At 38.8% G+C, this 22,530-nt stretch overlaps 2 protein-coding genes and 1 non-coding gene across 3 annotated transcripts; 1 reads left to right on the top strand and 2 right to left on the bottom strand.

Annotated features, from left to right (window-relative positions):
- Window positions 1-5,432: 5,432 nt before the first annotated feature.
- LOC113737359 (uncharacterized) lies at window positions 5,433-5,915 on the bottom strand. The gene is made up of 2 exons (XM_027264603.2): window positions 5,630-5,915; window positions 5,433-5,566 (listed from the first exon to the last, which is right to left on the bottom strand). Exons 1-2 carry the CDS (start codon window positions 5,913-5,915, stop codon window positions 5,433-5,435), a joined length of 420 nt encoding a protein of 139 aa, XP_027120404.2.
- Window positions 5,916-9,106: 3,191 nt separating this feature from the next.
- Window positions 9,107-10,858, bottom strand: LOC113737358 (uncharacterized). The gene is made up of 2 exons (XM_027264602.2): window positions 10,251-10,858; window positions 9,107-10,136 (listed from the first exon to the last, which is right to left on the bottom strand). The coding sequence occupies exons 1-2, from the start codon at window positions 10,856-10,858 to the stop codon at window positions 9,107-9,109; spliced, it is 1,638 nt and encodes a 545-aa protein (XP_027120403.2).
- Window positions 10,185-10,291, top strand: LOC113738329 (small nucleolar RNA R71). The gene has a single exon (XR_003460115.2). It is a non-coding gene; the product is annotated as a small nucleolar RNA R71 (small nucleolar RNA).
- Window positions 10,859-22,530: the final 11,672 nt, after the last annotated feature.

The raw sequence follows: 22,530 nt of genomic DNA, 5'->3' as shown, positions 1-22,530 counted from the left end.
CCGATCATTGATGCAAGAGAGGCTCACTCAATTTATTAATAGGCTAGTTATAGCCGCCGATGAACTCTAACAACCAATTTTTCCTTAAATTATTGATAACCAAGGTACGACCATTGATCACCCTTAATCAGAAAATACTCTTAGGTACGACCGTAGGAATTAATTTTTCAATTGCATTAGTAACTAGAAAAACCTAACCCTAATCAATAACACGCTACGAGGGTTATTCAAATTAGATTGCATGTTCCCCTAATGTGTAAACACACCAGTTGCCACTAATATTAATCAATCAAACAATTACGGATTTAATTGACTAAATTGGCACGAGATTAATAAATCACATTGAACATCGGGCCCTTGACATCCAATTAATAAAATAATCCCATGAAAATTCAAGCAGACAACGTGCAAATATTAATAAATCAAGGAACGCGCGAAAACTAATTAGATCTCACAGATTTTCGGGACTGCGCCGTCGAGTTGACTCTTGACTAGATGGAAGGCTTAGCCACGCTGCATAATTAAATCACCACACGAATTAATTGATTGCAAAGGCATTGCGCTTTTACTAGGAAGCAAGAAATAAAAGATATTTTTCCCGTTGGGGAATATTGTCAAACACCTGGCGTGTGTCAGAGGCCAGTCTCAGGAAAGAAAGAAAGAAGACTCAAAAAACTGACTAAAACTAAACTAGAGCCGTCTAAAGAGTAAGTCCCCCCTTTTTGCTTCTGTACGTCCCCTCTTAAAGAGCCAAAAGAAAGATGCCTAAAAGCTATCTCCGGTGGTCTCCACACATGTGGACAAAGCCTCCAAAATTATTTCTTGTTCCAAGTCTCTCTACGTTACTTTCTTTGAAGAGCCCAATTGACTAAATGCCTTTCACTAGCTTGTGGTTCCCACCAATTCAAGGGCCCAAGGGTTGAAACCCTTAGAAGTCCCCATTTTCCCATAAAATCCCTCCTTTCTGGTAATTTTCTGCTTCATTCCTGAAATTAAATTCAGATATCAAATATAAGTAGATATCAACAATTAACACAATATCTGGCAGGGATAAAAGGGGAAATTAATAATAAAATTACTAACAAATGATACCCTATCAATTCCCCCCACACCTGAATCATGCTTGCCCTCAAGCATGGAAAAGTGCACAGACACCAAAATTTGATAATGGCCATTGCTCTATCTACCAAACTGCCAAGATATCAAGAAAAATCATATACCAAGCACTAGTGATTAAAATCCGAGAAGCATCCCCCCAGTTTGCCTCTAAACCACAAATTCCTTCAATTTTCAAATTAGCTAATCTAAGAAAAAGGAATGGCGCATAACATTTATCAGCAAACAATCCGAATATCAACCAAAGTCTCCATATTAGGTCCATAAATCGGCAAGCTGACCTCTAACACACTAACACAACCTGCACTATTTTTTCCTTTTTTTTTTCTTTTTTCTTTATTATTTTTATTGTTTTTCCATTATTTTTTTTATAATAATAATAACACAAAAAGACTTAGTCTCTAGCCATTGGAGCCTTTTGACGCGAATTTCAATATTTTTAGATGAAGGAGCCCGGTTACTCAACCCCTACCGCTATACGACCACGTACTCATAGAAAGTACTACTTTTTGACGCGAGAATCGACACTTTTAGGTGCAGATCCCCGGTTACTCAATAGTAACTCATAGCGGAGTACAGTCAAGCTTATTCACAGCTAAAAAAATGCAAGAACGCAAAATAATAGCACTAAAAACCAAAAATAGGAGCAGCTCGCCTCATTTTTGCCAAACATGGAGAACTGGAGTCAATATTGGACCAGTTCACATTAAAACGCCAACAGTCATTCCCTATGGCTAGAAAAGTTAACAAAGAAATCAAGAGAGTCAAACAGTCTGATATTCACCAAGGAGATATCTTGGACCCAACTACATTAACTCGATACACTTTTATTTTAAAAACTTGGCAGAAGTAGAATTAGAGATAATGGTCCAACATCAAATTGGACACATTCAAATGAGAGCCAAACATCAAAAACAAAGAAAGGAAACAAACGAAAGACAGACAAGTAACGAACTAGAAATAAAACTAAAAACAAAACTACTAAAAACTAAAAACTAAAAGAAAAAAAAACATAGGCACCCCCTTAGAGCCCCCCCACACCTATAGGACACATTGTCCTCAATGTGACAAACAAACAACAAAAGTGGGAGAAAGGACAGCAAGACTTTCCTGAAGTCAGGTCAAAGTGGTGGGCGAGGCGGAAATGGAGGAGGGAAACCCGCATGATGCAAAAATTGCGCCAAATTCTGCGTTATGCCGGCTACATTGAGATCGACGTTGAGCATCCGAGCCTCCAAATTCTGAACCTGCTCCCGGAGTTGTTGCCATTCAGGAGCCCCAGGTGGTGGAGGTGGTGGGGCGGTGATAGACGGTCCAGCAGCGTCCTCGGCCGACCCAGGGAATGAAAAGAGCCCCGCCTATGTCGAAGGCTGCGTACCCGGAGCTCGAACTGGTCCCGGAGGGGTGAACTGATGGAAACCATTGGGCAGACGCTCGACTACTCCCAATTTCTCTAAGCAGTCCACGTCTAGGCGCTCCATCTCGAATGCCAAATGGAGGTCGTGGTCATCCAGATTAAGAACTCCCAACTGGGTCGCCAAGTGGGTGATGTAGGACCCAAGAATCAAATGTTTGTTCTTTTTGGTCAAAACAGTCTTGAACTGTGCCGCCAACCAACACCCCAAGTTGACCTTGATATTGTTCTTCTTACTCCAAAAAAAGAAAAACTCAGGTCAAGAGAGTATACCGGAGCTGTCCTTGCGCCCTGAGTAGCTGTAGGCTAAGAATTGCTGAACATATCGGGCACCAGGATCCTTAAGAAATGAGCTCCTAGACCTAGAAGGGTCGTAGCGGTGCCGATCGACTGACATGTCCTCCCACACATCATGGTAGTGGGAGAGAAATGGCTCTACGTAATCACAGGCACTCTCCGCATACTCCCTAGTCTCAGTATACTCTCTAGTAATAAATCTAAAATGCCAGATTGAACTGGGTAATGGAGAAGTTGAACTCCCGACCCATTAGACGGAAATGAATGACATTCGGTGTTTCAACGGTGTATCTCGTAGGCAATTCGAACTCAAAGGTAGAGTAAAACTCCCGAATCAGCTCAACAAAAGCTGGGCAAGAAATATGGAAATACGGGCGCCACCCAATGGCGGTGAACATCTGCTCAACCTCCTCCCGGATACCAAGGGCAGTCAGAGAGAGTCTATCACAAGACTTACAGGATATGATACGCCTCTCACAGATCTTAGCGTATCTCTGCTGATCGGCGGGTCTGGTGAGGGTCAAGTGCCCCCCAAAGTGAGTTGGGGTATCTACCTGAGCCCCCTACCCCTACCCAAGCGGGTTCGAACACTAGAAGAGGAGGGTAGGTTGGTAGGTGTATTCACAGGAATGGAGGCTTGTGGAGGGGGTTGAGACTGAGAGGCCCTAGACCTAGAGGAGGATTTTGGTCTCACCATTTCGTCTAGCAATAAACGCAAACCAACAAGAACCCAAATATAGAGTTGCTAGCACACAAAGCAAGTAGCACAGGCAGGGCAATAGCAAAGCAGTAGTCACTGAATATGTACTCAACCACCAACAAATATGAAAATCCAGTGCCAAACATTGAGTCAATCGGGGCAGCAACTGGCACAATTGAATAGAGCAAAAATACAAATAGAGTCCCTCCAATTCAGAAATTGAACACAGCAACCAAGATGTTATCAAGAGGTCGATAAAACACTACTAATGCCAACAAGGAAGTCAGTTGCCGAATTAACTCAACTAGAATGTCAACAATCACTACCCTGGCCGAGTTGCCATCCAATTATCACCGACACTTGTAAAATCCACCCCACCCAAAAACCAAACAATTTCACCTCAAAAATTGAACAAATGTCCCCAGTAGTGCACCCGTAGCAAGAGCCCTAAGGAGTCAAAAATCTAAGCAAGAATAGTGCAGAAGCCAACAATAACAACTGAATCCCAAGCTTTCAGCTTCCAATCAGTGAGCCCATAGAGTAGATTAAAACCAGCGAAGTCAAAATACCCACAGAGTCGAGGAAACAATTGCAACAGCTGTCCCATAGTAATGAAAATTTCCAACGACGGCAAAGAAAAATAAGGAGTTGGGAAATGAGTGACAAATACCCCACTGTTGAATATTTGAAGAAGGAGGACTGGTGGTAAATCGAAGAGAGGAGAGCTCGCGCGAGGGCTTCGAGTCACGGCCAAGGAGGAACGCTGCGCGCGGGCTGGTCGTCGCTGGTGGGGCTCGGCGCGCGGACAGCGGAGCGGCGTGTGCAGAGCAGTGGCGGCGCGCAACGGCCGGCTGTCGCGTGAGGCTGAGAAGCTGGGTTGGAGGTGGGCTACTCGGACGGAGAGAGAGCGAGCTTCGGAGGAAGAGCAGTGGCGGCGCGCAACGGGCGGCAGCAATCACGGCGTCGGCGTGCTCAAGCTGGTCGTCGCTGGTGGATTTCGCAAGGGAGCTGCGGAGGAGAAACAGAGTGAGGCGCGAGGGGCTAGGGGAGCTGGTGGTCTGGTGTGGGACGGCGACGGAGCGCGCGGGTGGGGCGCGCGATGGTGGAGGCGCTGCGCGAGGTTGGCGTACACTGGAGGTAAGTTGGGGCAGAGGCGGCGGCTTACGGTGATGAATCGAAGAGAGGAGCTGGCGGCGCGCGGTTGGGAGAAGCGGCGGACGAAGGGGAGCCGCGCACTGACAGAGCGCTGGGGTCGCGGGCGGCACGCGATCGGAATGGCGGTGGGTAGCGAACAACGCGAGAGAGAGAGGGAAAGATGCGGCGGCGGGCGAAGCAGAGAAAAACAGAGGAGAAGAAAGAAAGAAAAGAGAAAGAAAGAAGAAGAAAGAAAGAAAAGAAAGAAAAGAAAAGAAGGAAAAAGAAAAAGAAATTCCTTTTGTCGAAAATTTAGGCTACGGTGAAAAGGAATTTTTTTTTTTTACTTAAATTTTTTTTTCTATAACAATTGCAAAAACCCAACCTTTAGCTCTCTGACGAAGGCACAGAATGAAAACGGGGGAGCTCTATAACCTTGAACTCTTCATGGGTCATGATGCGGGCACGTCATGAGGGCAAGAACCCCTTCGAAGGATTCTGATCGTGAGCTCTCTTGACATCATGATGTGGGCACGTCATGGGAGCCGGAACCCCTTCGAAAGATTCTGATCGTGAGCTCTACTGACGTGTCATGACAAAAAGACATCTACAAATCATCAAAAACGAAAATTAAAACCCGAAATCAGTCAAATTCAAGGAAAACATATTTAAACTATCACATGAAATCAAAACAAACAATTAAAAGAAACAATTGGGTTGCCTCCCAAAGAGCGCCTTTCTTTAATGTCTTTGGCTAGACATGGTAAAGTGTCACTGATTAGAACATGGCGGTGCTCCTAGCCTTATCATCTCCACTTCTCCATTTGGAAAACCTTCGTAATAATGCTTGAAACGGTGTCCATTGACCACAAATTTGTTCTCCGTCCTTAGATTCTGGATCTCCACTGCACCATAATCAAAGACATTAGTTACAACAAAGGGACCGATCCAACGAGAATGTAACTTACCTGGAAATAACTTCAATTTCGAGTGATACAGTAGAACTTTTTGCCCACATTCAGACGTCTTCCTAGAGACCTGCTGGTCATGAAATATCTTATTCTTCTCCTTATAAATCACAGTATTCTCGTAGGCTTCATTGTGAATCTCTTCCAATTCTTGTAATTGTAAATTCCTTTGAATTCCGCCCTCTTTGATATCCATATTGCATTGCTTAACCGCCCAAAATGCTCTATGCTCGAACTCGACGGGGAGGTGACATGGCTTCCCAAATACCAAACGATAAGGGGACATGCCGATTGGTGTCTTGTAAACCGTTCTATATGCCTATAAGGCATCTTCACGTCTCATACTCCAATCCTTTCTATCGGGTCGAATCATCTTCTCCAAAATCGACTTGATCTCTCGATTTGATGCTTCAGCCTGGCCGTTTGTCTGAGGATGATAGGAAGTGGAGACTTTGTGCAAGACACCGTACCTCCTGAAAAGTGCAGCAATCGTCTTGTTGCAGAAATGGGTACCCTTATCACTTACAATTGCTCGCGGCATCCCAAAGCGGACAAAAATATTAGATTTGACAAATTCTGCAACCACTTTAGAGTTATTAGTACGGGTGACCCTTGCGTCCACCCATTTCAAAACATAGTTTACGGCAAGCAATATATATAGAAAATCATAAGACGAAGGAAAAGAGCCCATAAAGTCAATACCCCAAACGTCAAAAATCTCAACAAAAATCTTTGGAGTTTGGGTCATTTGATCCCTACGAGAAATATTACCTACTCGTTGACACTTATCACATAACTTACAAAATGAGTAGGCATCCTTAAAGAGGGTCGGCCTATAGAATCCACTCTCTAGAACCTTACGAGCCGTTCTCTTTGGTCCACAGTGACATCCACATGCAAAAGAGTGACAATAAACTAAAATAGATTGGAATTCATTTACACTTACACATTTGCGAATGATTTGGTCGGCACCACGTTTCCAGAGGTAAGGGTTATCCCAGATGTAAGACTTTGCGTCACTGCTTAACTTGTCCAGTTTTGCCTTAGGCCATCCTGCAGGAAACTTGTCAGTAACTAGAAAATTAACAATATCTGCATACCAAGGCAAAGATAAATTAGTAGAAAATAAGTGCTCGTCGGGGAAAGCTTCTCTCAACGGGACGTCGTCCTTGGTGACTTGTACCCGACTCAAGTGATCTGCTACCAAATTTTCTGCCCCTTTCTTATCTCTGATCTCCAGGTCAAACTCCTGTAGCAACAGTATCCACCTTATCAGTCGCAATTTTGCTTCTTTCTTGGTCAACAGATACCGCACGGCTGCATGATCAGAGAAAATAATGACTTTAGCACCAAGTAAATAGGATCAAAATTTCTCTAAAGCAAAAACTACAGCTAAAAGCTCCTTTTCGGTGATCGAATAGTTCAACTGAGCTCCGTTCAAGGCTCGAGATGCGTAGTAGATCGCATGGGTTGCCTTCCCCACTCTTTGACCTAGCATCGCGCCTACTGCGTAATCGCTGGCGTCACACATGATCTCGAATAGCAGGTTCCAGTCGGGCGGTTGGATAATAGGTGAGGAGATCAATACCTCTTTCAACCTATCAAACGCCTTCTTACATGCTCCATTGAACTCGAAGGGCACATCTTTCTGCAAAAGTTGGAACATGGGCGCTCCAATTTTTGAGAAATCTTTGATAAACCTTCTGTAGAAACCTGCGTGAACCAAGAAAGAACGCACTTCCCGCACACTCGCAGGGTAGGGTAAAGTAGATATAACATCTATTTTTGCTTTATCAACCTCAATACCCCTAGACGACACCACATGACCCAAAACTATCCCGTGCTCAACCATGAAATGACATTTTTCCCAATTAAACACGAGATTAGCTTCTATACACCTTATCAAAATTAATTTCAGGTTATCTAAACAATTATCGAAACTTTCCCCATATACACTGAAATTGTCCATAAAAATCTCAACAATCTTCTCAACGTACTCCAAAAAGATACTTACCATGCATTTTTGGAAGGTAGCAGGTGCATTGCATAACCCAAATGGCATCCTCCGATATGCAAATGTTCCAAACGGGCACGTGAAGGTAATCTTCTCCTGGTCCTCGGGGGCGATAGCAATCTGGAAATACCTAAAAATCCATCCAAAAAATAATAGTAAGCTCGACTTGCTAATCGCTCTACCATTTGATCAATGAAAGGAAGGGAAAAATGATCTTTTTTCGTGACGGCGTTCAACTTCCTATAATCTATACACTGCCGCCACCCGATGGACTTTCGAACTGGTACGAGCTCGCCCTCCTGGTTTGACTCTACCATCACCCCCGCCTTCTTTGGAACCACTTGTATTGGACTCACCCAGGGGCTATCTGATATAGCAAAGATGATCCCCACATCCAGCAGTTTCAGGATCTCTTTCTTCACTACTTCCATCATAAGGGGATTCAGTCTCCTTTGAGCCTGCCGAATAGGTTTAGCATCCTCCTCGAGTCGAATCCGATGCATACATACTGCGGGACTAATTCCTTTGATATCGGCGATGGTCCATCCTATCGTGTGCTTATGGTCCCTCAAAATTCGAATCAATTTGTCCTCTTGGACTTTTGATAAACTCGCGGAGATGATTACCAGGAGTGTCTCCCCCTCACCCAAGTATGCATACTTGAGGTGTGTCAGCAGGGGTTTCAACTCTAGAATAGGTGTCTGCACCACAGATGGAAGTAACCTTTGGTGAGATTCAGGTGTAAAAACGGGTGCGAGACCATACCTTATTTTTGTGGTTGGCAACGTCTGCAATGCTCCAATCACACGTTTTAGTTCTTCATTCAACTCTACTCCAGATGTCATCTCTGACTCGAGGTGCCTGGTCAAGACGACTTCCAACTCATCCCTACCTTCAATTTCAAAAACTTCTCGTACAGCAGGGTCAATAACATTTATAGAGAAAATAAAGCCAGCATGTGATTCTGAAGGATATTTCATGGATTCGAAAATATTAAAATGAACAATCTCACCATCAAATTCCGTAGATAGGGTGCCCTTATTTATATCAATTTTAGTTCGACCTGTGCTCAAGAAGAGTCTTCCTAACAGTAAAGGTGATGGGTCGTGAGAGTGTTCATCATCTATGTCAAGCACGTAAAAATCAGCAGGAAAAATCAATTCGTTAATTTTCACCAAAACATGCTCAATCAAGCCGTCAGGGTATGCATTGGTTCGGTCAGCCAGTTGGATTATTATCCCGGTCTCTTTTAAAGGTCCTAAATTCAAAGAAACATATATAGACTTGGGCATCACATTAATCGAAGCTCCTAGATCCAACATGGCCTTCCCAATCAAGGTATTACCTATCCTACAGGGAATGGTGAACATACCTGGATCCCCGCATTTCGATGGAAGTTTCCTTTGTAACATTGCTGACACGTTTTCCCCCACCACCACTCGCTCATCTCCTTTCAACCGCCTTCAGTTGACACACAAGTCTCTCAAAAACTTTGCATATCGAGGTACTTGCTTGATCGCATCCAGTAGGGGAATGTTGATCTCCACCTTGCGAAAGATCTCCATGACTTCTTTCTCCTTGTCCTGCTTCTTTGGTTTTTCTAACCTGCTAGGAAAGAGAGGTGGATTAGTCCTAACTGCAATGATTGGATTCAAGATTACCTTTGGATTTTTGGTATCTCTGCCTTCCTCTTCCAACTCTTTCTCGATTCGTTCCTCATCCTTGTCCTTAGGAGTCACAGGGTCGGGTCCTTGGATTTCCTTCCCGCTCCTTAGGGTCATTGCGCTTACGTTCTTCGGGTTTAATTCAGGCTGAGACGGCAATTTACTTTGGGATTGGGACTCCAAACGGTTGATTGTTGTGGCCATTTGACTCATCTGATTTCTTATGTCCTGCATTTTGGAGTCCGTCCTCTGCTGATTTTGCGTAATGATTGCCAACAGTTGTTTCATCATCTCCTCCAGAGATGGGCCAGAGCTTGGGGGCGGAGGTGGTCGGGGTTGGTACTGTTGCTGGTACCCTGGTTGCTTATTTGACACGAAATTAGACTGCTTGTTCGGTGCAAAGTTGGGCTGCCTATTCCCTCCATAACTGAAATTCGGGTGGTCCTTCCAGCCGGGATTGTACGTATTCGAGTACGGGTCATAGGGCCTTCTTGGCGCGGGCGCGTGACTAGCAATATTCACTTGCTCTGCACTTTCTTCCTGAATCGCTGGGCACATGTCTGTAGAATGACCCATACCAGTGCAAATCCCGCACAACTTGGCCTGAGATGCATTTTCCACAACCAGTTGTCTAACAAACGAGGTCAACTCAGTTAGCTGCTGCTGGATAGAGGATGTCTCAATCTCATTCACCTTGCGTACTGGGACATCCTCCCTCGTACCGAACTGTTGTGAATTCTCTGCCATCCCCCCTATTAACTCCCTTGCTTCCTGAGGGGTTTTGTTCACCAGTGCCCCTCCATTTGCAGCATCAATTATGCTCCTGTCTCTGAAAAGGAGCCCCTCATAAAAATACTGTATGAGCAACTGCTCACTTATTTGGTGCTGGGGGCACTTGTTGCATAACTTCTTGAACCGCTCCCAATACTCATAGAGTGACTACCCTGAGTGCTGCTTAATCCCGCAAATTTCTTTCCTTAGACTTGTAGCCCTGGACGCAGGAAAATATTTATCTAAAAATTTTTTCTTCAATTGTTCCCACGTAGTGATGCTACCTGGTGGCAGGTAGTACAGCCAGTCCTTTGCAGAATCTTTCAAAGAAAAGGGAAATGCCCTCATTTTTATTTGCTCTTCTGTGATTCCCGGGGGTTTCATACTATTGTACACGATATCAAACTCCTGCAGATGCTTATACGGCTCTTCACCTGGTAAACCATGAAAAGAGAGTAAAAGATGAATCAGACCAGATTTTAGTTCAAATGGAGTGTTATCATTTAAGGTAGGGAAAGTAATGCATAAAGGCTGCTGATTTAAATCAGAAGCAGCCAATTCCCTTAATATTCGTGCATTAGCCATGGTTCCTTCCTCCTGGTCAGAGTCACTCGAAGTGTCTCCAAACGAATCTGTTGGTTCAACTCCTGGCTCAGGTCTCTGAGATGCAACACTGGACTGCTCCTCTCTGAGCTGTCTGGTTTCCTTTCTCGTTCTACGCGCGGTTTTCTCTACTTCAGGGTCAAAAATCAAATCACCTGTACGAGAAGACCGAGACATACACTAGAAAAAATACCAGAAAATTAGAACAAAAAATAAATTTAAAAAGAAACAAATAATAACGCCAGTCCCCGGTAACGGCGCCAAAAATTGACAGGTGTCGAACCTGTGCAATAATAATAATAAAAATAGAACCTAACCACCACTAAAAGCAATCAAAAATTAATCCTAGATACTGGAGCAGGGACTCTAGGTGTGCAATGGGTTACTTGATTCACCCTGTTCCCAAAGAGTTTGCTTAATCCGATATACCAAAATTAATTAATTGACGAAATTTACTAAATAGTAGACAGTGGCAAGTAGGATCGTCTCCTCAGGGACTGGAGATATTTGTCCCTTTTAAATTCCAATTGGTAAGAGGGATTTTATCGGAGTGAAACTAAAAATAATTAAGCAATCCAACTAAAAATAAATAATCAACTAGTACAAATATAGCAGGAATTAAATCAAGAATAAATAAAGCTAGCCAAAGATACAACTATTCAGATACAGTCCATTTATCCGATCATTGATGCAAGAGAGGCTCACTCAATTTATTAATAGGCTAGTTATAGCCGCCGATGAATTCTAACAACCAATTTTTTCTTAAATTATTGATAATCAAGGTACGACCATTGATCACCTTTAACCAGAAAATACTCCTAAGTACTACCGTAGGAATTAATTTTTCAATTGCATTAATAACTAGAAACCCTAATCAATAACACGCTACGAGAGTTATTCAAATTAGATTGCACGTTCCCCTAATGTGTAAACACACCAGTTGCCACTAATATTAATCAATCAAACAATTACGAATTTAATTGACTAAATTGGCACGAGATTAATAAATCACATTGAACATCGGGCCCTTGACATCCAATTAATAAAATAATCCCATGAAAATTCAAGCAGACAACGTGCAAATATTAATAAATCAAGGAACGCGCGAAAACTAATTAGATCTCACAGATTTTCGGGACTGCGCCGTCGAGTTGACCCTTGACTAGATGGAAGGTTTAGCCACGCCGCATAATTAAATCACCACATGAATTAATTGATTGCAAAGGCATTGCGTTTTTACTAGGAAGCAAGAAATAAAAGATGTTTTTCCGGTTGGAAAATATTGTCGAACACCTGGCGTGTGTCAGAGGCCAGTCTCAGGAAAGAAAGAAAGAAGACTCAAAAAACTGACTAAAACTAAACTAGAGCCGTCTAAAGAGTAAGTCCCCCCTTTTTGCTTCTGTACGTCCTCTCTTAAAGAGCCAAAAGAAAGATGCCTAAAAGCTATCTCCGGTGGTCCCCACACATGTGGACAAAGCCTTCAAAATTACTTCTTATTCCAAGTCTCTCTACGTTGCTTTCTTTGAAGAGCCCAATTGACTAAATGCCTTTCACTAGCTTGTGGTCCCCACCAATTCAAGGGTCCAAGGGTTGAAGCCCTTAGAAGTCCCCATTTTTCCATAAAGTCCCTCTTTTTTGGTAATTTTCTGCTTCATTCCTGAAATTAAATCCAGATACCAAATATAAATAGATATCAACAATTAACACAATATCTGGCAGGGATAAAAGGGAAAATTAATTACTAAAAAGTCCTAATTATCACCACAAATAATTGTAGAACAAGTCCAAGTACTGGAGTAGGGACCCTAGGTGTGCAATGGGTTACTTGATTCACCCTATTCCCGAAGAGTTTGCTTGATCCGATATACCAGATTAGTCTATAAGAATATTACTTTTGTGTACAATGGCAAGTAGGGTCGATTCCACAGGGAGCGGGTAAAAAATTATTTCTTTCCAAATTAGTAGAATGGAATTGGGGGATTTTCAATGGGAGGCAAACAAATAAAATAAAAATAAGAATAAAAATAAAGCGAACTAAATTCAAAACCAACTCACAAAGCACAATTCACTAAAAATAGCAATTAATAAAATTCTACCCAAAGGATTAACTGCTCAGGCACGGTCCAATCAAATGATTATCGATGCAAAGATATCTCATCCATTCATCACTAGGTTGGTTATAGTTATCAACAAGCTCTGACAACCAGTTCTTCCTTACTTTTTCGACAGTCAAGGTACGACCATTAACTGCTTCCCTAACCAGATAACAACCCTAGGTACGACCGTAGGAATTTAATTACCCAATTGCATTAAAGGTAGAAGAACCCAACCCTAACCAATAAACACGCTAAGAGGGTTTATTTAAGCTAGATCTTACGCTTCCCCATCATAAAGCCAATTATGGTGGTTGCCACGAGGTGTTAACTAAATGAACAATTACGGATTCTATTTAATTAACGTGGCAGTAGGCTATTAAATTAAATCAAATACCCGGTTGTTGATATTCAATTAATAAAATACCCATGAACAATTAATTAAGGAAATGCACGAATAGCAATAAATTGAAAGAAATAATGAAGATTCGATTAGATCTCACAGATATTATGGACCGCGCCCTCGCGTCAACCTTCGGGTAGAGGAGGAAATTAGCCGCTCCTCATCGTATCAACCTCACGTGATTTAATTGAATTCATTCAATTATTTGCCGAAGAATTGGGGTCGCAATCGCAAAGCAGAAAACCAACGCGAATTGTCTCAAGCAAGAGTAACAACTCAGGAGTCAAAGCCGTACAAGGCAAAAGTTAAAGAAAAGAAATACGTCTGACCGAAAGAGAAAAAGAAGAGAACTCAAAGCTAATCTAATTTCGGCCGACCGAGACAAAAGAAAAAGAAAAAACGTCTGACCGATCTTGCAAAAAGGTAAAACTAAGGCTAAAAGTAGTGATCCCTCTGAATCTCGCTTTTTCTTCTTTATAATGCTGCCGCCAGGAGCTCTCAGACGTCTGGCCCAATTCATTGAAACAAAAGCTAGCCTTTTGGAGTTTTTATCCCATGCTTCTCGCGGTTCACGTGGACCGGAGTCCGGCTTTCGGTAACGTCTACCTTTTAAGGCGTGGCCACGCCCTGAAATGAGAAGTCTTCTGGAAATTCACCTCAAGATATCATTTTTAATGCTAACCACCTACAATTCACACAAATATCAAATATGAGTGAAATTCCATTTCTTAGCACCATGAATAGCCAAAATTAGGACAAGATGACAATGCAAAATGTGCCAAATAACTGCTCTATCAGTAGATATCAACAATTAACACAATATCTGGCAGAGATAAAAGGAAAAATTAATAATAAAATTACTAACAAATGATACCCTATCAGAATCCCCAAATCTGAACCACCAGCCTTTGGGCTGGTGGCCACCACCTAATTGAACCCTTGCCTCCCACAAAAAATGCCACATTTAAGTGGTTTGTTTCTAAAAATTTAGGCGGGTATGTTATGCACCCGTTTGGTCTGGTGGTGATTCAGTCCCTTCCGAGTTACCCTTGAGTCGAATGAAACCGGCACCAGAATGGTTTAGAATGATAAAAATCTCTACAGAAAAATCTAGCTGTGCCGATTTCATTTGGCTTTACCCAAGGGTCAACTCTTTATTCCCTCCGTCCCACTTAAAGTGTCATACTTTTCTTTTTTGGTTGTTCCAAAATTTTTGTCATGTTTGATATTTCTAACTACTTTATACTTTGAAATTTCCTTTATACCCTTCATTAATATTGCATAAAGACAAATATGATGGGAATGTTTTTTACTTTTTATTTTGACCATGATAGGGTGTTAATTGTTAGTAATTTTATTGTTAATTTTCCTCTTTGTCCTTGCCAAATATTGTTTTAATTGTTAACATATACTTATATTTGTTGTTTGACCCTAATTACAGGGAGGGGAGCAAACAAGTGCAAAAAAGGAGACTTTCTTGAGAAAAATGCTCCACACGTGGGAAGCTTCTAAAAGATCCACAACCGGGCCCCACATTGTACCACAAACAGATTGCCTTTCCTTTTGCTAATTGGTAGTTGACTAGTAATAGGTAGTTTACTAGCACTAGAATTCCGAGACAGAAGAAACATTTGCGGGCCGGCTTTTGCTCTTGTTATCTTTTTGATTGTGGAGATTAGAGACAGTTTTAGGGCTCCTTTGGTTTTGGGGGCGTCCAATTCCTCTATTTATTTTTTTTCCTTTTTTTCGTCTCTTCTAGGAGGATGACAGGAACATAGCTTGTTTTCGAGAATTACTTTTGCAATTTTGCATGGGATTTCCTCCATGAAGATGAACTAACTCCTTTTTCTAGTCAAGGGTTAATTTGAAAATGCGGTTCCATATATTTGTGAGATCGAATTATTTTACTTATTTCTTTTATTCATTGGTATTCGTACATTTTCTGGTTTAATTGCTTATGATTGTTTTGTTATTTGAATTTCAAGGGTCCGATATTCGATTAATTTAATAATCTACTGTCATATTAATTGATTGAATCCGTAATTGTTCTATTGATTAATACCAGTGGTGACTAGCGTGATTGGTTTCATGTTAGGAAAATGTATGATCTAATTTAAACAAACCCTCATAGCGTGTTTGCTAGTTAGGGTTGGGCTTTTCTAATTTTTAATGCAATCGAGAAATTAAATCCTACGGTTGTACCTAGGGGTATTTCTTGGTTAGAGAAATAGTTAACGGTCGTACCTTGACTATCAAAAAAGTAAGGAAAGGTTGGTTGTTTATCGCGTATATGACAGTTATAACCAATCTAGTAATGAGTAATTGAATAATCTTTGCATCGATGATCAGTTGAATGAACCGTATCTGAAAAGTTGCACCTTTGACTAGAATCGTATTGGCTATTGATTAATCCTTGTTTAATTCTATTAGTAGTTTCATTAGTTAGTTAATTAGTTATTTTATATTCTTCAAAAATCCCCCATACTTTGAATTCTGGAAAAAACGAATTATCCCCATTTCCTGTGGATTCGACCCTACTCACCGCTATATACAAAATTTGTAATTTTCTTGAGTAGGTAATTATTATTGCACAGGTTCGACACCTATCAGACCATCACATAATTAAGGGCAAAAGTGAAACAAAAGAAAAAACCTTTTTATGGAGGGTACTATGTATAAAAAGCATATATCCTCAAATATGACTAAATATCTGGAATGGAGGGAGTATTATTTTGCCTCATGAATAATAGCCAACTCTTTATTATTTTGCCTGAAATTAAAAATAAGGGAAATAGTGGACAAAAAAATTTTTTTTCTTTAAAGCTGAAGGATAGCACTGCATTGTTGACAACGAAACATAATTTAGTTGATAAAACGCTTCACCTTGAGTCACATGCACTATACTGTCAATCTCTCATCGATCCCTTATATAAAGGGCATTTGGAGGCCCATGTAAGTGGTGGGCTGAGTGGTTCAAAACCTCTACAATTGGATCCGGTTCTAGAGAATTAACGCGTGCCCATATTTTTCTTAAGGAGAATTATATACCGGTCATAGACATCCTTCTTAAAGGAACCACGCTCCCATATTTCATTATTTACCGCAATTCTCCTCCTTGAAGAAGTAAAATTGTTTCTGGAAACTTTTGCACTTTCAAAAGTTGGACATCTTGGGGTTAAAAAATATGACAGAGCAATATACATGTTGAACAAATGCTGCGATAGAACTACTCTGATCTGATGAAGCCACGCAAGGACTTTCGCTATCACAATTGCAAACGTTTTTAGATCATGCTATGCCCTTAACCGTTTTGAGCAGAAAAAAGATGATCATATATAGGTTTCCATATGACATGTATTTGTAGATCAAAGGTCTGCTGTTAATCTTCTAGCTGAATCGTGTTAGATTGCTGCGGTCTCACTCTTCCAAGAGCCATGAGATGAGACATAAATTGATCAATCCAAGTAGTGTGATTTATGGAGTTTCTACCTCCTAGAAAAACAAAAGCTCGGAGAGCTACAGGTTTCTTGACGGCAAAAAGCCAACCATTTTGAAGTTTTCCAATGTACATTGTCCCCGTTTTCTAAGTCCCAATTCAGCAGATTGAATGAAACAAGTCTGAAAGAATTAGCACACAACAGTCGCTAAAATAATCAACACAAAATCCATGCACAAATTTGCTTCTTCAGCTGTCTTTTTCTTCACACTAACAGCAAATTGTTTGCTCATCAGGCATAGCTGTTAAACCATCATGCTGCATTGCTGACCAGTAACTTGATAACATGGCGCAGTGTGGAAAGAGCTCACTGATTGTTCTCACCATCTTGCAAATTTCAGTTCCATAGGAACAGCTGTTATTAATCTTGTTGTGGATCAACTGGTGGTCATGTAAGACACAATTAACTCAAGCGGAGAACCAAACCTCATCTTCTGCAGAGCTAGCAAGTTTTTGGTTCCAGATTCTTCTTCTTCTTCTTCTTTTTATCATTATTGTTATTTGGAAAGTGAGGTGGAGAACTGACATATTCAGTTATTCAATACAAAAACAGAGCAAGGAGCAAAGTACAAGACAATTGAGACAATGTTAGAAATGATCGAAATTGGCGTTAACATTTTAAATTTAAAACTCAATTGCTACTCGATTTAGGAAGTAGAGAAATCCACAGGGTGTACACAAACCGATGTGGAACCTGTTGCTGAAATCTGGGCCTCGCGAGATCATTGCAAGGTGAGTTGAGGGCGAGGAGGAGCCTAAATCGTGCAAAAGCTTTAAACGACTATAACTTTCAGTTCCGGAGGAACTTATCGGCTTATGGTATAGCCTTAGGTTCGTCTATGAGAGCCCAGTTTCGGGGTCGAATTCCGCAATTTTTCGAACCCCATTTCCTGTTTGTTTGGTAGTTTCCTTGTTTTAAGCCTGATGTTGGCAACTCTTGAAATGGTGGAATTAGATGGATCTGGCTAATCACGTTATAAAATGTATACACTAACACAATAAATAAAATATAGACAAGCACCTGTTGTTGGTTCTGATTGCATTCTTTTCGAGGCCATATCCAAGTATGTAATCAAGCTTATTATAGAGGGAACAAACACGGTTAAGAAAACTTAGATGGGATTGAAAATGTTTGCTTTGCTTTCTAGAGTGTGAATTAGCGCTTTAAAGTATCCGAATCATACTGTGTAAGCCTGTAAATAAATTGAAGGTGATCCTTGTAGAATAAAGCTACTACAAATTCATCACTCACATAGCAGATGAAGAGTACTACACAAAAAAGTCCTATTAGTTTCCAGATTGACCTCAACTTGCTAAGTGACAATAAAGTTTTTACATTTCAATTCGGTTTCTCAGGCATAAAGCTGAGGAGCATAATTGACCTCAACTTTGGATTCTTAACTGCTAACTTATTGACTTTGATATGTAAATTATTCAAAACTCTCCACCACTAAAAGTATCAACTTAGTTAAACCGTCATCATATAGCATTGTAATTGCATGCATGGAATATTGCCATCTATTTAGTATAGGTTTTTTTTTTTAGCTTAGTACAGCTTGAGAACAAGTGAGGATTTAAAATTATTTGAATCTCAATTTTTTTATTCATTTTATTATTTGTCTAGGTTAATTTTGTTCGAATTTTACTACTCTTACATCTGTTATAAATTGTTGTACTATTAACAATGGAGGAAATTGTTTAAATAATATTATTGTTTAAATGCCATTTCAGTATAAATTAATTAGCAATTCTTAAGTAAGTACTAGTTTTTGTGATTTGGAGTTGTGTATTGTCTCAGATTTGTTCGTTATCCTCTAGTAAGCATTTATAACTCTAGCCAATTATGTCTGTGTGTTTATATTTATATATACACATTAAGTTTTAAGACTTTGTAACTAAAAGTGCAGTGGTCTCCACAAAAATAATGCAAAATGATCATTTACTATGCCCCCGAGAGAGGGGGGGGGTAATCAGTGACGGAGCCAGGATTTTTTCTTTGGGAGGGCCAAAATTTTTTGGAACAAAATTACCTTAATATGTTATGTTCAAAATAATTTTCATTTATTTAAATGTATCAAATATTAATTTTAATTATAAAGGTATGACTATTTCATAAATATGTAACGTAGTCATAACTAAAATTAAGACAAGAAATAACCTTTGATTAAATATCTTGTAACATCACAAACCACCTAGGTTGCACATTATGAGAAGATGCTCCAATATGTCACTTGTGCAAAAACAAAAATTTAACTATGCAATATAAATATAATTATTTTCAATTAATAAAAGATAAAAGTTATGTTAGCATACCTTGAATTTCAACCTCTTTTCTTAAAGTAAACTGAGCTTTACGTTCTTTTATAAAACTAAATTCATCAATAATTGAATCAATACTAAATTTTTGAACAACTTCCTTTTTTTTATGTAAATTGTTAGACAATCATTCAAGAAATTATCTTTTATCTTTATTTTGATTATATTCATAATTGAAAATGTCCGTTCTATAGTTTCAGTTGACATAGGAAGAATGATAACAAATATAATCAATCTGTCAACAACAGGATAGATCACTTAATTTCTTGTTTTCACCAAGCATTCAAGTAATTATTTGTATATTTGTATATGGGTCAACAAGAGTATAGATCACTAATTTTAAATTTTTTATCAATTAGGTTAAGTTGTATATTTGTATATGGACCAATAAAGTAATTATTTTTGTTTTAACCCATTGATAATTATGAATTGAGCCTTTTATTATAATATATCAAATTGGGTCAATTTACTATGGATTATCAAATTATATGTTTAATTTTTTGAATGTTAAATAATTAGCACAATAAAAAATAAATAACTTTTTTTGAAGAAAAAATTAAATCGAAGGTGGCTAATTCATACACACACACACACAGATATATATATATATATAAACTCTCATAATATAAACTAAAATTGTAAAAAATTAGGGGGGGCCAACTTTGTCTTATACATATATTTACATATTATAAATTAAAATTTTCAAAACTTAGGGGGGGCCATGGCCCCCCTCAGCCCCCCTTGGTTCCGTCATTAGGGGTAATTTTGGTATTCAAGTTATTAGAGACCATGGGCTTTGGATCTTTATGTCATCTTTAACCAAAAAAAAAAGGGTGTGCAGTACGTGAAGCTTTTCTGAAGTGCAAATATCATTTCCTTTTTTCCAAATTGACTTCAACTTAGTAATTAAGTGACAATGAAGTTTTTACATTTCAATACGGTTTCTTAAGCAATGCACTGAGTAACATAATTACTTGGGTATATGATGACAAGGAAGCAGAACATAGTTAATTTTTTTTTTCTACTGCAAGATTTAGAGGAAATAAAGTCTACTATTAAACCGAAAGACTACTTGATTGTGTTTGGATATAAATATTTCGTAGTTAAATTAGATAGGAGATTACATAACTACACCTTAATTAGTTATATTTATCCCAAACTCTTTTCTTTATCACAACTAAACATTGTGGTAGTTGGTAGACCTTTCTTTTTGGCACTGCTGAGATGTGTTATTGGTAACTAGGATACATATGTCTGCTATTAATTGCAGGAGACATTAATAAGTCTACAAATCATTCAAAGATGTTATCGATTGAAACAAGTAATTGACTTTAAAGGCTGAGTTAGACTTAGAGGGCTGCAAGATTGGGCTCTGACTTGGATGATGTAAGCACAAAGGTAAGCATTTTCCTTTTTTTTGGTTTCATTTGTCGTATACTCATAAAATTTTTCCAAATATTTGGATTTTATTCAATGGTGCATTACCTTTCCATAAACATCGGAGTTGCCAAAGATGACTGATGCATTTGTTAAATAGCATAATGGATGAGTTTGATTTTGATCACTCCTAAAGAAATTATGACAAGCTTGCGAAATATAAAAATTCAAAGTGAAAAATGAAACAACGACGACAACTGCAACATCAAATGTTAGAGAAGAGACTAAATAGTTTGACAAACAATGAATAATTTCTTTTATATATATAGCAGCTAAACTAATTAGCTTTTGTTGTAGATCCAAATTAACTTGCAACTACAGTTGAAGAAAACGCTGTTGATTTCAGCTCATTGCCGTCAATACTTTGTTGCCCCTTTTTTTTTTTTTTTTTTCATAATTCAATTACCTTTTCTTTTTGAAAAAAACATATGCATAGAAAATGAGAATTATGAACCTTTTTTTAGGGCAAATTACATTTTACCCCCATGTGAGTTAGTGTTTTTATACATAATTCTTCTATAGTTTCAAAAGCTATCATAAACTTCTCATGGTTTAGATTAAAATGTCAAAATGATTTTTTTGCAATTCATAACGAAGTCACCTAAAATGTCAAAAATACCCTATATAAAGTTGAAAATTATTTATTAACCATAGGGAGGGGTTATGTGTATTTTTTAGGGCAAATTACATTTTACCCCCATGTGAGTTATTGTTTTTATACATAATTCTTCTATAGTTTCAAAAGCTATCATAAACTTCTCATGGTTTAGATTAAAATGTCAAAATGATTTTTTTGCAATTCATAACGAAGTCACCTAAAATGTCAAAAATACCCTATATAAAGTTGAAAATTATTTATTAACCATAGGGAGGGGTTATGTGTATTTTTTAGGGCAAATTACATTTTACCCCCATGTGAGTTATTGTTTTTATACATAATTCTTCTATAGTTTCAAAAGCTATCATAAACTTCTCATGGTTTAGATTAAAATGTCAAAATGATTTTTTTGCAATTCATAACGAAGTCACCTAAAATGTCAAAAATACCCTATATAAAGTTAAAAATTATTTATTAACCATAGGGAGGGGTTATGTGTATTTTTTAGGGCAAATTACATTTTACCCCCATGTGAGTTATTGTTTTTATACATAATTCTTCTATAGTTTCAAAAGCTATCATAAACTTCTCATGGTTTAGATTAAAATGTCAAAATGATTTTTTTGCAATTCATAACGAAGTCACCTAAAATGTCAAAAATACCCTATATAAAGTTGAAAATTATTTATTAACCATAGGGAGGGGTTATGTGTATATTTTGAAAATTCTAAGAGGATTATATGATAAAGCATTAAATTATAAGAGAGTTATATGATAAAATATAAACCCATACAGGATTACTAATGTGTCATGTATATTATGTTTATATATTTTGATCACTTCAGCCATTTTAATTTTTAAACAAGAGTAACTTCAACATTTTAATAGGTTTCGTTACTAATGATAATTTCCGTTAGTTTGACACTTTATTCTAAATCATGAGGAGATTATGTATAGCTTTTGAAACTATAGGGGATCATGTACAAAAATATTAAATCATAGGGGGTAAAATGTATTTGCCTAAAAAAATGAAAAAAGATAACAGAGTTTCTTTGCCAGTCCAAAACCAATCATTTTGCGGCAGTACCTTCGTACATTGTCCCTATTTTCCAAGTCCCAATTCAGCAAATTCATACATGTTTGAAAAGAACTAGCACGCAACCATAACTATTTTCAGCAAAACAAAATTACACAAAATACGCCAACAGCAGATTGATAAAACGGTGCACGTTGTACGAATCTCATTCATTGTTTCCACCATATCTTGATAAGAAAAGAGCCATCGATCCTTTCCAACTTTTACCTCCATCTTCTACAAAAGCACCAAAGAAAGCCAGACCACACAGATGACCAATTACAATCTCAAGAGGAAAAACTACCGTAGCACTCCATCAATTTCACTGTGCTCGCGCATGCATTACAGGCAATTGAAGTACAAAAAAATTACCTGATATTGCACCAGCTGGTGCCCTTCAATGTTTTTCATAAATGATCTTCAGATTCTCA

The sequence above is a fragment of the Coffea arabica genome, chromosome 3e (genome assembly GCF_036785885.1).
Source record: "Coffea arabica cultivar ET-39 chromosome 3e, Coffea Arabica ET-39 HiFi, whole genome shotgun sequence".
NCBI classification, from domain to species: Eukaryota; Viridiplantae; Streptophyta; class Magnoliopsida; order Gentianales; family Rubiaceae; genus Coffea; species Coffea arabica.
The sequence above is the reverse complement of the archived record's forward strand: the minus strand, read 5'-3'. Positions and strand labels throughout refer to the sequence as shown.